General features: G+C 39.0%; 1 protein-coding gene across 1 annotated transcript; it reads left to right on the forward strand.

The window, feature by feature from the left end:
* The first annotated feature begins 3,868 nt into the window (after positions 1-3,868).
* LOC122572474 (protein big brother-like) lies at positions 3,869-15,293 on the forward strand. The gene is made up of 3 exons (XM_043737443.1): positions 3,869-4,287; positions 5,089-5,280; positions 12,371-15,293. Exons 1-3 carry the CDS (start codon positions 4,096-4,098, stop codon positions 12,743-12,745), a joined length of 759 nt encoding a protein of 252 aa, XP_043593378.1. The 5' UTR covers positions 3,869-4,095; the 3' UTR covers positions 12,746-15,293.
* Positions 15,294-16,524: the final 1,231 nt, after the last annotated feature.

The raw sequence follows: 16,524 nt of genomic DNA on the forward strand, positions 1-16,524 counted from the left end.
CTTTACGTTTCGAGTCAAAGACTTTTTAGTTTCGGGTCTGGCCTGAAGAGGTAGACTGCGACATCTACGAAACGTCGAGCGAAAATGCACGAGTACAAAGTGCAAATGCAAAATCGAAATACAATTGTTTATCCCGAAAAGCCAGTATCGAGATATATCTTTTTACTTCGAAAAAATAATAAGAATAGAGTTTTCGATAGACTTCAATCTCGTATGTGACACCTAAAGAATTTACATATTTTATTTGTATCTTGTATAGTTTAACCTCATATTCTACAAAAACCTCATCTTGCATTTTAGTCTCGATATCTTCATAATCATTTCCCTGTTAAGAGTATATGTATGTACATACCAAAGTTAAAAGCATTGTAACGTTATTACGAGAGAAGAAAGGTCTCGTTGCTTCCATGGTTTGAAGCAGGCAACAGCTCCCGTATACGTATCGCGTGCATATGCATACACGTGCATACATGACCACGTGCGAGTATGCGTACACATGATCACCACTACTCAGACTCCGGTGGAAGCTGCGATTGGTAGGTTCGCTGGACCAATCGCGTTATATCGGAGGCGGAGATGTGGTGGATGCACGTTTTTTTCCGTGTCGTCGCGACGCCGTAAACGCGAGCGTGAAATTAATTTAACCGTGCTTGGCATTCATGGCTACGGAATAGGACTCCCCGCGATGTCAGAGGACGAAAGGCGACGCAACCAAATTCAATTTCAGCAAATTCAATGGATTCCTTGGACAAATAAAATTTCGGTTACTGCGCGACGCTGACTAGTTTTAGATTTTCGGATCAACTTTCGGGACAGTTGTTTTTTAATAGAAAAGAAGAAGATTTGTATCATTTTTTCTTTAAGCTGCGTGTTTACAGTTGCATCAATCACTATGCTTATTATTATACAGCGAATCAGTCGGAATCGTAGGTTGAGCTTAATAATTTATCGAGAGATTGCCTTAGAAATTGATAATAACTATTCTTTAAAAATAACAAATTTTATTTCAATTTTTATTCGAATTATCAAGGAGAATTGATTGTAAATAAACTACCAAATAAAAAAAAAAAAAAAGATTTATTTGGAAAGGGACTGAATCGATTTTGACGGAGAAGTCGACTGCAGAAACGATGGAGAAGTACTGGATTACTCTGGTTGAAGCAACTGTATAGCTATCGAAAATTAAATAGTTAAAAAGTTATGTTTTCCTAAGTAGAATACAAAGCTGGCAGAAGAATCAGCTCTCAAAGAAGATAAAACAACAATTGATGTTTGTTTATAGCTTTAAAAGGCAGATAGTTGGTTTTTATTAGACAACCTCACGACCGAAAATTCCGAATATTGGCTCAATAAACTCCAGCAAACTGCGCCCAATAGGGGATGTCATAAAAGCGGGCAATAAAGTTAAAACTATAAATCACCCAAGATAAACAGAACATAAAAATATTGTTACATCGATGCCCCATCCGTTACCTGTCACAAACTTCAAATCTCTTTTTCCTTTTTTTATTTCAAACCTCAAAAGGAAACGTCTTCGAAGAAAAGAAGTTTCTGGAATATTCCAGTAATATCTAACTATTTGAACAAACTATCTCACACGTACAAATACCTGGCAGAAGTACGGCAAGCGTCAGTTTACTTTGCTCAAAGGACGTTTTCTCGGTTAAAGGCCATATTACACAAGTCTCTAGCGTCGGCACGAAGCGAGGAAGAAAAGAGAGAAGAAAAAGAAGAGAAGGAAAAGAGACTGGATACATGGGTATCTGTGGGCTGTGCAACGCGGATCGTGCAAAGGGTCGTTGATCTTAATCGCCGATCTTCGACAATGATCCTCTCAAACGGATGAGCTCTTGCCACTCGACGAACGATGAAGATCTCTTCCCTCGAGGGGATACACGGTGTTCCAACGAAGTCCTGTCTACCAAATAGGGACCCCTGACACGTATTTCACATATCTACGGGGGATAGCGAGCCAATCCCTGTACGAACTGATCCCGCTACAGTATATTATATTATCCTCGTACTACGACCTTTGTCTCGCCCATCCTTTCTCATCCTTATCTTTAACTCGCCAACCAGTAGCAATCGCTTTCAGCATGCTACCAGCTGACGTAGAAAATTTATGCAGTTTCCTTTTTTCTTTTCTCTCTTTGTAATTGTTTTCTCATTCACATGCGACGGATGAGACGTTTGGAAAATGGAGGATCGACAATGTGGAATGAGCTTAGAGTTTCCATATCTCTTGGATTGGATCGGACCTTTAGTTAATATTAAGAATATTGATAACTCTGGCAGTGCTAAATGATCAAATATGCTGAATTATTGGAGTACAATTGTAATAGGATAAAAACGGGGAAAATAATTTAGAGAGTGACCACGGCTAACGTGATAATAAAATCTATTGACAAAGATAAGATATCGGGTAATATAAAATGTGAAATAAATATGTAATTTTCTTGATCTATTTCCATCTCTGAATGGTGCCTACGTCTCAGCAAATGACGATATGCGGCTATGATCGGGACTATACGTAGCATATACGCTTTTTCTCCGCCAGTGAACAGGCGCACGAGTCGAAACTTGCCACAACTGAAAAATGAAGATATTCTTAATCGGCTTTTTGTTGCCGACGCTTACCACCCGATAGCTTATTAACCCTTAGAGTGCTATGGACGCATATATATGCGTCTGGCGCAAGCCATCGGCATGGACTAAGGACGCATATATATGCGTTTGTCAATTTTTCCGAACACCTACGCAGAAGTAATACTATTACGTTTGTATGAGATAAATATAAATGCATTTCAATGTTAATGCCGCGTTCGAAGAAACTGTCTTTTCTTTTTTTTTTTTTTTTTTATTTAATACTTTGCATTCACAATTTGTCCAATGCGGACATTTGGTAGAATAATCGTGCCGGCACGACACAATTATCAAGAAGAAAATGTGTCGTTTGCGTGAAAAATAAGAGAAGGAACGACAGAAAATGCGACGTCGGATTATGTATCGATGATTGTTTTGAAATTTTTCATGCACGACTGAATTATTAACTTGTGTTATATTTACTAAATTTACTTTTCCACTTTATTGTTTTCTAGTTTACTACCCAAATTCTAGTTTATTGTAAATTTCAATGTTTATAATAAATAATTAATACTAAAAAATGACGCTCTTGAATCATCTAATCTCGCGCAAAAGAATTACTATAACTTGTTATGATTTGCGCTTTGAATTTGCCAATCGACAGAGTTCAGTATAGCGAAAAAGTATTCAGTCCACAGCGATCGTCAGCGCTGGCAGCGTGCCGTCCGTACGGATGGCATAGGCTGCGAGTATTCAGCACTCTAAGGGTTAAAATTCTGTTGTACCTGCGAAGTAAAAGCGTGCTACACTCTACAATTGTTACGTATAATTCAACGCCTCGTTTCGATGGTAAACAGAAATTTTTAAATTATGTATTTCGTAATTTCAATCTTCCAACCAACAAAACACATTCGAAAAACGGTTGTTTCGTCCAAAGGAGCTCGATCCTAGAAACTTAGAATTTATACTAAATAACTAATACGTAATTAGATAGATGGTAAATTATTCTATAAGATTGTTGTATCAGGCAGCACTACAGCGACTACAAAATCCCGTAACGCAATTTCAGAGTCACCCCGTAACCTTTCTACCCTCCGTGCAGGATGAATCCGGCGATAGACGCGTTAGAGTGGGTTTTCTCCTTCCTCGTAGGCTCACCCTTTAGCGATTCGAAGGGAGACGTGGTGGGGGAAACGGAGGCAGGTCGGAGGCGTGGCTTGATTCAGGACTAGGAAACTCGAAGCTTTTGCTACTGGATTGTCCTTAGTCTCCACTGAGGCGCCATACGGTGCAGTCGAACGCGTGGATTTTGGTGCTCTGTGTAAATTCCTCTCTTAACCATCTGGTGCGTTGTGAAGGGACATTAAAAGCATATACATCGCGACACATACGATAAACCGATCGACAACTAGATTAACATTGTTTTCATCAAAGTGTAAATAAAATTGCTCGATCGGATCGATCGATCTTTGTAAATTGATCTGATTGACCGGTTTGAAATAACTGTGCAAAATGATGCACACTATGAGCGAACACACAAGTGGGACTGGAGGACTGGGTGTCAGCGTGCTCCCCTTTGATGGTATGGGTTTATTTGAACAACAACGACCTCGGTTCCTGTTCAAGATGCCCAAGGTTGTGCCGAATCAGAAGGCCAAATTCGAAACGGAGGAACTGTTTAGGAGATTGAGTCGCGAAAGCGAGGTAAGTTGAGCATTATTTGTTTACTTAATAATTTAGACAATATCATTAACAAGCAATTGGTAGATAGAAAACCGAAATAACAAATTGGTTCGGATAAAAAACTGAATTCCTCGATAACAGATCAAAGGTACGGAGCAGAAACGCTAATGAACTTGGGTAATTAGAATGTTTATTTATCTGAAAGTCATGTAACCTAAGACCATTAATACTATAAATACTTCTACTAATGCTATGAATGCTATAAATCGTGTTTCAAAGCTTAACATTGTCATGATCGATTGATCGTTGTAATGATCAATTGTTGAAGTTTTTCTCGATATTTTGTTTACTTCTGCCTGCCACGTAGTTCCATTAGCTTGCTCGATATTCAAATCCGGTTCTCCAGTGATTTATACAATTCTTCATATTTATATTTACACGTGAGTCACCTAGATAACTATATAAATTATCTAAATTTAACTATATAAATTAAATCTTCCAAATTGAAATTATCCTTGAAACTGTACTGCTAATTAATAGTCAACTGGGTTTATTCAAACGATTCATTCAAAAAGAATATCGTTTCCTTGAATTTTACGCGTTTCTCGTTTCCTAGCGAATTAATTCCCGTCGCTGATTTCATCCGCTTCCGACGGCTACTTAAATCTCTGAGAATCGCCACTGAATCATACCCAACTACTCACAAGTCCAAGTAAATTTCGAATTATCGAGCGCAATGAAATTATTTTAATCTTTGGCGTAATCATAGGAATTCCGAATGAAAGACAATGAAACAAATTTTCCGAATTTTTCCTTGTCCAGGTCAGATACACTGGTTACCGAGATAGACCAGTTGAAGAACGTCAGGTACGCTTTCAAAATGGCTGTCGGGAAGGTTACACGGAGATCGCGTTCGCCGCGACTGGAACAAACCTTCAGCTCGTTTTCGGCAACGCATCTGGAAATTACGGTGGTGACATCAACGACTGCGATTTTGAAAAAGAACGGGGCAAGGTCAGCGAATATTTCTTCAATCCTTTGCCACGTAATCGCTTGTAAATCTCTGCATTTTTAACCGATCTACGCGGAACTATTTTTTTTTCTTTTCCCCTGAATTTTCATTTTTATCGAAAAGTATTTCGTACATTTGTCGTAACGAATGATTGTAACAACGCAGTAGACGGACATCGATAAGTGTTCTAGACTCTCTTAAGCACAATTAGCTACTCCTGTTAGCTTACGCGGGACTAAGACCTTTCGTCATTTGTAAGTCGTAATTCCTAAGTTTTCGAAAACATTTGTAAGTTTAACCTTGTTTATATTAAATGATATACCATTAATATCGTACCTAAATCGATATAGAAACATTGTAAACTATAATTGGGCAATTTCAGTGATTTGTAATTATTAGCAAATACCCAAATAGATTTATGGTAGCGTATCTGTATACTCGTAACAGCGATTGTCACCTTAATTGGCCCGTTCCGAACTGACAAATGTGAGGAGGGAGGTCATTAAACGAGCTCGGACAGAACGTCTAGTTTTTCGTGTCCTTGGCGTCGTATGTCCCGGGATGTAGCGTCGCCACCACGAGAAATTTAGTATCCGTCTTTACCTCCCGAACAATAGTGTCACCTTGTCACCATTCTCAGCAGAACGGCAGACATCCGGTCCCGAAATTCTCCACTCGGCATCCCTGCGGACGATGAACAAGATTTACAACGTAATAGCGCGGCCAGTAAATTTATGGCTGCTCGAAAGATTAAACTAACAAATACGGTCCGAGGAAATTTCTAAAATTCCATAGAAAAGGAGTCGTTTTTCGACGTCTCGTCTAACAAACATTTATTGTTCGTAGGGTCAACTATGGAAAGATCAATTTTCATACTTTTTAATTCTGAATCTTAATATTGTAATGAGCGTTGCATGGCCTTTTCAAGCCACTGAAAAGGACTCGTATCCTTGTACGCCGGCGCCGAAAGAGGGGCGTCGAGGCGTCGCCATCGCGATCGATAGGTGCGTCGCGAATTCGCCATTTTCTAAAAAGCACGCGTGCAAATATCACAAATCTTTCCTTTCTCTGTCAGTTCTCGCTTCGTTTCTTTCTTTTCCCTTTTACAATTTTACTTAATCACCTAATATCTTGTTGAATAAAACGAATAAATGTTATTAAAAGATACATCACAAGTTGAAGTTTAGAGATCATTTAAAAAGGCGTTTTAAGATTGACGATACCGCGTGAGTTTTGGAAATCAAGAGATCCAGCGATCCCATTAACAGCTACTGGAGGCAATTAGCGCTTTTTCAAGTCCGTCGAACAACCCGAGAATCCGTGCCAGATGTCTGAACGGTTTACAAGTCACCCGGTATATAATGGGTCATAAATCTTCCTCTGTCTCTCTTGGGATCTTCCGAAGGGCGAACGCCGACTCCTCCGATAGAATTCTTCGCCACTTTCGGCCTTAGAGAAATCGAAAGTAACAATGTTTCGCTCCTGTCGGACCTTAACGTTTACAACTTTTTGCAATACTGAATATGTGTTGATTTATGTCTGATTTTCTAGAAATTTCGAAACAATTTAATATCGGGTTGCTAAGGATCTCACAAAAATTCTATATATTGCTACCCAGTCAACAATGATTTATACGATCGTTGATTCGAGAGTAATTCAATATCAATGCATCACTATTTCAAAGAATTTCGATATTGACACCTTTACATCTGGTAGCATCAACATTGTCAACGCGTTGTGACCAAATGTTAGTGTCTGGTGTATGTTGGTATCGCGGGCAGCTCGACTCTTTACGCGAAGTTTACGTAAATTACTTAAATTACTCTATCGAAAAATGCCGGCTGCTTTGGTCCCAAAATTTAGGGGACTTTGGTTCCTTATTGACACCAAGAAGTGCCGATACTTAGTCAGTATTAAAGTTCCGCCAGAATGTCACTAAATCTTAAATATCCCGTTTCGAGTCCTTATCATCTCGCAACATTTTCCCATGTTTTAACCATCGCGAACAATCTCGCGATCCTATACATTTCGTATCACGAGTGAATCGCATCAGCATCCACATCCCACAGAGCCATCATCGTCTCTGGATTCTGTTTACGCTCCGCTATCAGGCAACGAACCCTAGAGTCGCGCTAACGATTCATTATTTTTCTACTGGAAATGAAAAGAAAGGAGAGAGAGTCCTTATCATCTCGCAACATTTTCCCATGTTTTAACCATCGCGAACAATCTCGCGATCCTATACATTTCGTATCACGAGTGAATCACATCAGCATCCACATCCCACAGAGCCATCATCGTCTCTGGATTCTGTTTACGCTCCGCTATCAGGCAACGAACCCTAGAGTCGCGCTAACGATTCATTATTTTTCTACTGGAAATAAAAAGAAAGGAGAGAGAGAGACACGAGGAATTGCCTGCTTCTTTACACGGCTGCCCGCGGCCAGCGTTTTGTTTTAATCGACAATGAGCGGAGGAGAGAAAGAGGCGTAATAAAGAGCGACGCACGGCTGCACGTGTCCACCATTGTCTCTTTCTCGTTCCCCGTAGAGAGGAAATAATTAAGGGAGAGATTCGCGAGTTAGATAAAGCTCGATAAAGACCGGCGAAATGAATAAAAGGGTTCGCTAGGAGCTCGTCGTTTCTCGTCGATCTTATCGAACTTTCCTCGACAGTTCGCACTCGTTTTACGCGTTCTTCCTTGCTCGATCAATCTGATTTTAGTCGTTAATCCTTACCTTTGGAATTTTGTGTTTCGTATACAGTAGAATCTCGTTTATTCACGCCGTGCTTATTGGAACAGATCAACGCTTGGCTCTATTATTATTAGTTGAATATAATATTCCGTTAAAAATGATTTGAAAGCGTAATTTTATTAACGCAAAATCCAACAAATTTATATAAATTACGAGTAGCAAGGAATTGCCATCTGTCAGAAATAGTTTTTTTATTTATTTATTATTAATTCACGATCAATTCTCGCATTGAGAATTTTCAGTAATTATCAGAAATAGTTGAAATAAAAATGAACGAGGAATAAGTTAATATCCGTGCCTAATATTCTGAAAGCAGAAATCTTTAACGTATGAATATCGAGTTTAATAATGTCGGAAATAGGTGACTGAATAGATAGCTGAGTTGGCAGTTACATTGATTGGAATTAGGATTAGAATTTGGGAAATAAATTTCTCGGCCAAAATCGAAACGCATTGTTCTAGGTTAAAATGATTTATATGTCTGTCAGGATACTCGGTGGACCCTTCACTGGCGTAAATATAAATTCAGAGAACTATTACAGTTCCTCGAACGGTATCTTCTATTTTTTTCTCCAATCGTAAAATATCGCGAGACATAACGTGAGCCAAAACTCGATCAAACGACGCGCTTCGCTTCGACAAACTCAAACCACCAAAGGCTTCCCCTATAATTTCAAACGATCTTCAAATTTCCTTCCTTCTAGTTTCTGTATTAGAAGGCTGTCAACGCACTTTGCTTAGTTGCCAAGGTTATTTTCCTCGTTAAAGTAAGTTAAATAGAAACAAAACAAAGAACCAGGAAAGAAAGACGACCGTGGTAACGATACATTTCGAGGATAGACATAAGGCCCCCGACACACTGACCGTATGCCCCATTACGGTGTTCTCCTTTCCGGCAGGATTGCGTTGACGAATGTCTCTCGTTCTGCCCATTGTACTGCCGGACGTGGACCGCGCGCAAAAAGGCAAAACGGCTACGCCTACCGAAAAACAAAAGAGCCATCGAAATAGCCGGTCGTTTGTCTCGGCATATTTAGCTATGCCAGCCATCCACCCTTTCCCGATTTTTCACCCCTTTCGTTCCGCGTCGGGTCGATTTTACATCTTGCTTTTTTTCATTTCAACCTCGTTCTTCCTTTTTCCTTTCTCTGTCTGTCTTTCTCTCTCGTCATCCATCGTATAATATGTAAATAAGTCAACGAAAGGGTTGCTCGCCGAAAGTCGTGAACGAGACACGCGTTACAGTTTAAATATCGCAGCCTATTATCCTGGCGATAATGGGTCACGCCCCTGGCGGACAGAAAGAGAAAGGTGTGGAATGGATTTTTTCATGTTTTTTTCTTTCTACGATTCCGGTTCGCGTGAGAAACTTACTTATGGCGACGATTAAAGACGGTTGTTCTTTAAATTATTTCGTCGGTTTGACTTCTTCTTTCTTCCCCTTCCCTTTACAATTGTTTTTTTTATTTCGTGTCGTCCCTTTTATGGGCAAAATTCCAGACTTTCGCTGTGCAATAATCGTACAATAATCTTGCCTTTATTGGGGCTATAACGCGATAAGTATATTTATTGGGGCTCGTGCGTAATAATTTACAAACGAATAATATTAATTAATTGAGAGAAAAATTTTATACGAAATAATACAATTTAGTTAGGTAGAGTCTATTCTTTTACTCAATTGTCTTGGTTCTTCTCTTCACTTTTATTCGATTGAATAATCGCATTGGACAACCGTTGAGTATGGTTTACGGTTTACAGACTGAATAAAAAACGCGATGTCGTGATATGAACACGCACGTTGGTGGGACAGTTGGTTAAATAGAAATTTATAATGAAACGAGAGAGATACGTGAATCGCATATGTCCTTCGAATCTTGTACTTACCCGTTACGTGTCAGACAACGATTTGTACGCAGAGTCGTACCACCTCTGTATAGAGTAATACTTACGATTGTGCATGATATTTGACGTCACACGATCTGTCTGTTTTGGAAGCTTCGACGAACAAGTTTCCCGAAGTTCTTTCCTCGACGTATTTCCCCTGGTTTAGATTTCAGTTTAGTTGTGCCAAGCTTCATTGTTTGTTTCTTCATTTTGGAACCTTCCTTTCGTATCCTTTGTCGTACTCTTCGTGTTTTGTATCCTTAATAATTTTAATTTTATTTTTCCTCTTTCGCAACTACCATTATTCAGATTCCTCGTTTTATCTCTTCTGACTTTGTTGTACGTAATCAGAATTTCCATAATTTCCTGATGTTTCAACTTTCCTCTTGCCAAAGGCAGTCTGTGGAAGTTTCCCTGTGACGAAGGTCTTTTTTTGCTATCTTGCGCAAATTACAGAGTAATTCAGTCGTCTTTCAGAAAAGGCGGCAAACGATTCGATTATCGGGTCTATCGAGGTTCACGCCGCCCGCTGATGGCTCCCGTGGTTCGATTATGATCGTATAAAGAGCATCATGCCGCGCGGTTACATTGTTACGTTGCGTCGACAACCAGCTGTACGTTTCAATGAAAAAAGAAACTGGAGGCGAAACGAATAACGATGATTTCTCGTTCGACGCTTTCCTGTCTCTTCGTCCTACCAATTTTTCTGCCCCATTTGTCAAAAACCATTTGCATTTCTTCCATTCATCGTTAAATAATGTACAACCTGTAGTTGTCACTCTTCCACTTCGACAAAATTGATAATATCTCTGGACTATACCAATTGCGAGAAGAGCATGAAAATCAATTTTGACATGGGAAACGCGAGTCTCTGATTATTTCGAGCAGTGTGTTCGAGAGAACAGAAGAAGCTTCGTCCGGTTTTTCACGGTCAGAAGTTGGATTCCGTAACAGTTTCTAAATTTTACAACACGACCGGAAACAGAACCATTTGCCAGGAAATAAAATAACCCTCTTGAGCAAGGCAGAGATAATTGGCCGTTTCGACTTTTTCGAGGGCCGACGGTTCGACCCTTCTCTTCCTTTCCGTCCCTGTTACTTCGCGCAAATCGCTCGTAGGTCAACGTCGTGTCTAAACCGTAAAACCGAAGAGCGCAGTCGCTATCCCTGCCATATTTTCACCTTTTGAACTTTATTCCTGTAATTCCTAAATAATTAATCTTTTTAATCCGAACGTATTCGAATATCATTCTAACGCTTCTTAAAATAATCTTAGATATATTTTCCTTTTATTTGAGGTTTAGATCGAACATAGGAACTAAATTTTTCTATTGCCAACCAGTATAAACAAAGATAATGGTAATTTGTAGATTAATGTTAAGGAAATAAGCTTCACTTTAAAAAGAAGATTTGCTTTATAGCTACAGAGATCGAATTTTTCCGTATTGCGTTAAAAACGGTGACGCATAATATATATATATCATATTATATTATAATGGGTTTTGTGAGATTCACGTTTAGGTTAATATTGACTGTTAGGATCACTGTGAAATTTTCAAGCAGCCCAATACTTTAGATGAATCGAAAAGGCCGATTTTCTCGTCCTCGACACGGCTCCGCTAGTCATCGTCGACCTCGCAATTTCATCTCTCCTCGCAGCTTGTACCTTCCAATCTGCGTAATCGTTCTCTGGAAATAAGAAACGTTCACGGCACAGAGCGGGAGAGGGAGAAAAACATGATTGAAAGTCGAAGGCGGATCGCTGGACTTAATGGACCCCTTCCACGGTGCATCGAAGGTATAAGCTTCTCGAGGGACGGAAAAGGAGCAAAGATTACGTCTTAACGGTCGAACGGAACAGTTTCAAGCGTGCTGTAGATACGAGTTTCTTGCTCCACCAGAGATTACACCGACAATCTTGGTATTTTAATTACGACCATTCTCTTTGGGTTTAAGACGTGGACGTCTGGTCGAATACAATCGAAAGTCTTGCGGGAAGAATGCCCGATTTCCGGGAAATAGCGTGAATCATCGCTGGGAAATGTGGTACTATACCATGCCATAAATTCTTGAGAATAAAGATAGGACAAATATATATGTAACAGTTTGGCATGTAATTTATATCGTTTAAGCGTTAGAAATTTCTTGAAAATTATATGTATATTTCTTTAGCGTCAGCTTAAGCTTCTTGCTTAGTGCCATTAAAATTGTTAAGAAATTCTACCTTTTTTAATTGAAATTTGTCATCCTACGGTTTCTAAATTTATTAAAAATTCTGTATAATTTTTGTTCTTCTTATCATACACAGTTAGAATTTCCGAGAAATTCTATATTCTCTTGTCGTCTGATATTTTTAAGATGCTCCCGCAGTCCTTTAAGTCGACGGTTAATCGTTTTGGGTTAATCCTTGTGTATATAACGTAAACACGAAAAAATGTCATTTTGCTTACAGGTGCATCTCAGGTCTCGCTTAATAATGAACGGTGTGTGCGTGATGTGGCGTGGATGGATAGACCTGGAGAGGTTGGACGGTGTTGGATGTCTGGAATACGACGAGAAACGCGCCGCTGAAGAAGACGCTCTTCTTCGCGACCAATTAGAACGTTATAACCAACGAGTACGCGATTTCGACGAGAAACAAAGGGCGTACAGAAGCGGAGCTACTCAACCACCTCATTTGAATCATCATCATCATCACCACCATCATCACCACGGTCATCACAGCCACCACGTGGCCGGAAGTGGTTCTGGAACCAGCGGAACCATCGAGCCTCATCTCACCCACCGACAAGATCCCGAGATGGAAGTCAGATTGAGGGCCTACTGAGGCTCCGAGAAACTGACCAACGAAACCACTTGACTCCTCTTCGATTTGGGATTACTTCCGGATCGTCCTCGAGTCAACCGAAGACTGGTGGGAGAAACGCGAGATGAGAGATCCTTTGGGAGGAATGTGGCTAACAGTTTGATACGCGTTCGTAAGGTATTCACGTTCTTTGGAGTATAATTGCACGAGATTAAGAATCGCGAAATGTTGGTAGAGATTTGTTTGTGGTGATTTACTGTTTTCGACCTGCACTGAATATTTTCCAGGCTATTGGATTTGAGTAATTTTTCGGAACAATAGAATTTTTACTTTCGTCGAACATTTCTAAGGCGTAAGATTAAGTTATTCCTCTGAAAATAATGCGTGCCGATACTTTTGACTTGTCGTAGAAAACTTTTTGCGTTGCGTAGAAAACTCCTGACAATTCTCGTCACCAGATTTTTCCCACCGTTGATGATGTATCATTTCCGACAACTTTTATAATCGACAGACATCAATCACCATCAATCGTCAAACACGATCCAACGATCAGGATCATTAGGTTAAGTGACAAGCGTTTATCTATCTTGTTAATTTCGTTCGAGATTCTTGACAAATACCGCACATCAAGTTGGTGTTTCTGGACGATCTCTAGGGGATCGGTAAAATCTCATAGACTCATCCTGCAGACGAATTTTATTTAAAATTATTACAGTTAGTTATATTAATTACAGAATACTACCGACGAGAATCGTATATTGATTCGAATCACGGATGAAAAATCGATCCTTATTATACTCATCTATCTTCCATGTAACAAGACCGAATTTCTATGTACAATTAACGATAATAAGAACTATTATTATCGTCGTATAACACTTAAGCAACGTGTTTGTTTTGACATTTTTTCTCTCCATTTATCTTATTAAACATTGATAATGATCGCCTATATTATTACGTTCGATATTATTTTATTGCAATGGAAGAAGAGAGTTATGTAATTATTATTGCAAAATTGAGAGATTTTTTATTCGATTTTATGTAAATACGATGATAATATGTATTTTCTTTCTTTCCTTGTTGATATAGTGTTTAGCAGCAGGAATTAAAATTGATTCATGAATTAAGATCAAGCTTTTAAAAAAGAAGAAAGAGGAAAATTATATAGAGAGAAGAGAAACTTTACGATTGTTTCTGTTCCATCGTATTCGCCAGGCCATGCAACGAAGTTTTACGCGTACCTTTTATCTTCTGTCCTTACCGACGGTGAGATTTTTCCAGCGGGAAAAATAGAATAAATGGCGTCGCATGCGAAAACTCGAATCTTCGCTCCGATTAACATATCAATGTAGAACGCACGACCGATGCGGATATTTATTCAATTACAGAATCAGCATTTCTTGAACTTTTGTATTTTTTTTTTTTATTATATCGTTTATTTTTATTTTACAATTTGTCCAGTGGGACATTAGGTGAAATGTTATAACATATGAGCTTTTGTATTTAGTTAAATTTTCATTTGCTTCGTGATTTAATTTTAAGTCAGAAAATCAACAAAAAAAAAATGGACTTATTTTTTTTCATATCTTCCGTTTTATTTCCAATTTAAAAGATGTATATTACCCAGAGCTGGAAAGAAGACCATAGCAGGTGGGTACATAGGGGCAAAAGGAATATTTTGTCGACACCGCTCATCAGGCAGTATAATTAAAAGATGTGTCCATTTCGGTCAAGAATGTTTGTACTACAGTAGAAAATGCGTATAAGATCGAAATGTGTCTAATTCGTTGAGATCAAGCCGTTCCACTCATATTCTTCTCAGCTTTACGCATCCGAAATATTTTATTTTTCAATTTCTATATTTCAAACACTTAAACGTTGAAGAAATGTTGTTGAAGATATCCAAGTACGATTGCAATAGCCGAATCGTTCGTGTTTTCTCAACATCGCAAAACATACGAGATATTACTAGTATTCCTATTTCGATGTCACTAGCGTTTTTATTATGCAAATGAAAACAGCGAACATGTCACTCTTCCACGTCAATATTCGAATTACAGCAAAATATTTTCAATTTTTATCAGAAATTAACATACGATTTTAATCTCGAGTCTTCCCAACGAGTGACAAATGTTTTATTGGTGGAAGGGCGAGGAAACCAAAGGTAAATGTCACGTGCTGGAATTTTGGAGGAAAAGAGATGATCGAGCAGTGCGTCATATCCAGCAAGGAGTGTGATTCACAAGAGAAATCTCTTGGAAGTGAACATTTGACGAGTCGTCGACCGACATTTCGTTTCGTATGCGTCGAATATACACGCGAACCGTCACGATCTTTCCGTTGCATTGTACATATTTGTAAAGAGTTAGGTTAATTTATAGCGGCGGCTTCGTGCTCCCTTTTGGGTCGTGTTCACCACGACGCGACGCGGTATCGTGAATCACGCTGGGGAAAACCCAGAAGTGACGAGCGACCGTGTGGAAATCGCGCTCCGATCTTTCACGCACCGATTGTATAAAGCTGTTTATCGATTAAACGTAATTTTCGTCGAACATTAATTGCACCTTTGTTTTTTCTCCTCGACCATTTATTCATAGAATAGTTCATTTTTGCTTTACTTATTTATTTCCTTGAAAAGATCCTTCACTTTTATACCTGGCTGTATCCTTTATCCATATGTCTAGAATATTTATCACACCTTTATTAGCTATTTTTTCTGGAACATTCCATACTTCATTAATTTTACTGCAATATTTTATCTTCATCGTCTTCATTCCTTTTCGCCGAATTTCATTTTTCGAATTCTTCGTTTTGCAACCGTCGATAGGAAAAGAAATTTGTTCTATACGAGCAAGTTTCTCCGATCGATTGGTAAGAAAATGCCGAGCGATGCACGTGTTGCTGGCCGTTCGCTGGTTATCCTCAATGTTCGAAATAGCTTCGTTGATTAATGTTCCGTGAAAACATGACGAAACACTTTCCATTCGAGACGACCGTGAACCTATTCCCGTATTGTCGTTCGAGCTTGATCAGAGAAGAATGAAATGAAAACTAGAAGAATATGTATGAACGACTTCCTAAAGCGTTTTCTTGAATGGAGTATTGGAATTCGGAAAAGGAATTACAAAATGAACAAATCATGCGTAATAGCGTGTCGAAGAAATTCTGCAGAAATCGATACATTTTTATCAATTGAAATCTCCTCTTCCTCCCTCCGCCTCCGCCCTTCCAGAAAAATGTATGAACATCCACAGTCTAGCAAGCATAAGTAAATATATATCAGAATGGTTCAAAAGGCAATAAAAGAGAGACGATTGACCGATCGAAGAAATCACGGCCGATTTCAGCCGCTCGATCGACTGATACTTTCTTCCAATATGCTTGTACGTATACATGTGCATCTACACAATAGTAAACGCCTCATGTATTTACGAAGCAAAGGGCTGCTGCATTAGGGGGGTTATTTTCTGGAATAATGCCGTGGGCGTTCAAGCGTAGAAATACAGGAGTATCGCACCGTTGATCCTATCAAATGGAAATCGTCCCTAAATCTCCCCGGTAAATCTGCTTTTATTGTTTCGAGTTAAACGCCTCATCGTATAACATCGAATTCCTTCATTCTAAATTGGTTACAACATTATTTTGAATCGAGGAAGGATAAACTTCTGAGAATGAGATATCTTCCCCGGCACTAGAACTATCAAACCTGTTAAAGTTTAGTTTTTCGTTCTCACAATTACGAAGCACGTACAGGTGCTTTTGATAAAATTAATGTTAACACAAACGATCTTATCATACGG

The sequence above is a fragment of the Bombus pyrosoma genome, linkage group LG11, assembly GCF_014825855.1.
Source record: "Bombus pyrosoma isolate SC7728 linkage group LG11, ASM1482585v1, whole genome shotgun sequence".
NCBI lineage: Eukaryota > Metazoa > Arthropoda > Insecta > Hymenoptera > Apidae > Bombus > Bombus pyrosoma.

Coding starts and splice junctions, on each gene's coding strand:
- LOC122572474 (XM_043737443.1), top strand. CDS start 4,096: ATGATGCACACTATGAGCGAACACACAAGTGGGACTGGAGGACTGGGT. Junction 4,288..5,088: donor GATTGAGTCGCGAAAGCGAG/GTAAGTTGAGCA, acceptor TTCCTTGTCCAG/GTCAGATACACTGGTTACCG. Junction 5,281..12,370: donor TTGAAAAAGAACGGGGCAAG/GTCAGCGAATAT, acceptor TTTTGCTTACAG/GTGCATCTCAGGTCTCGCTT.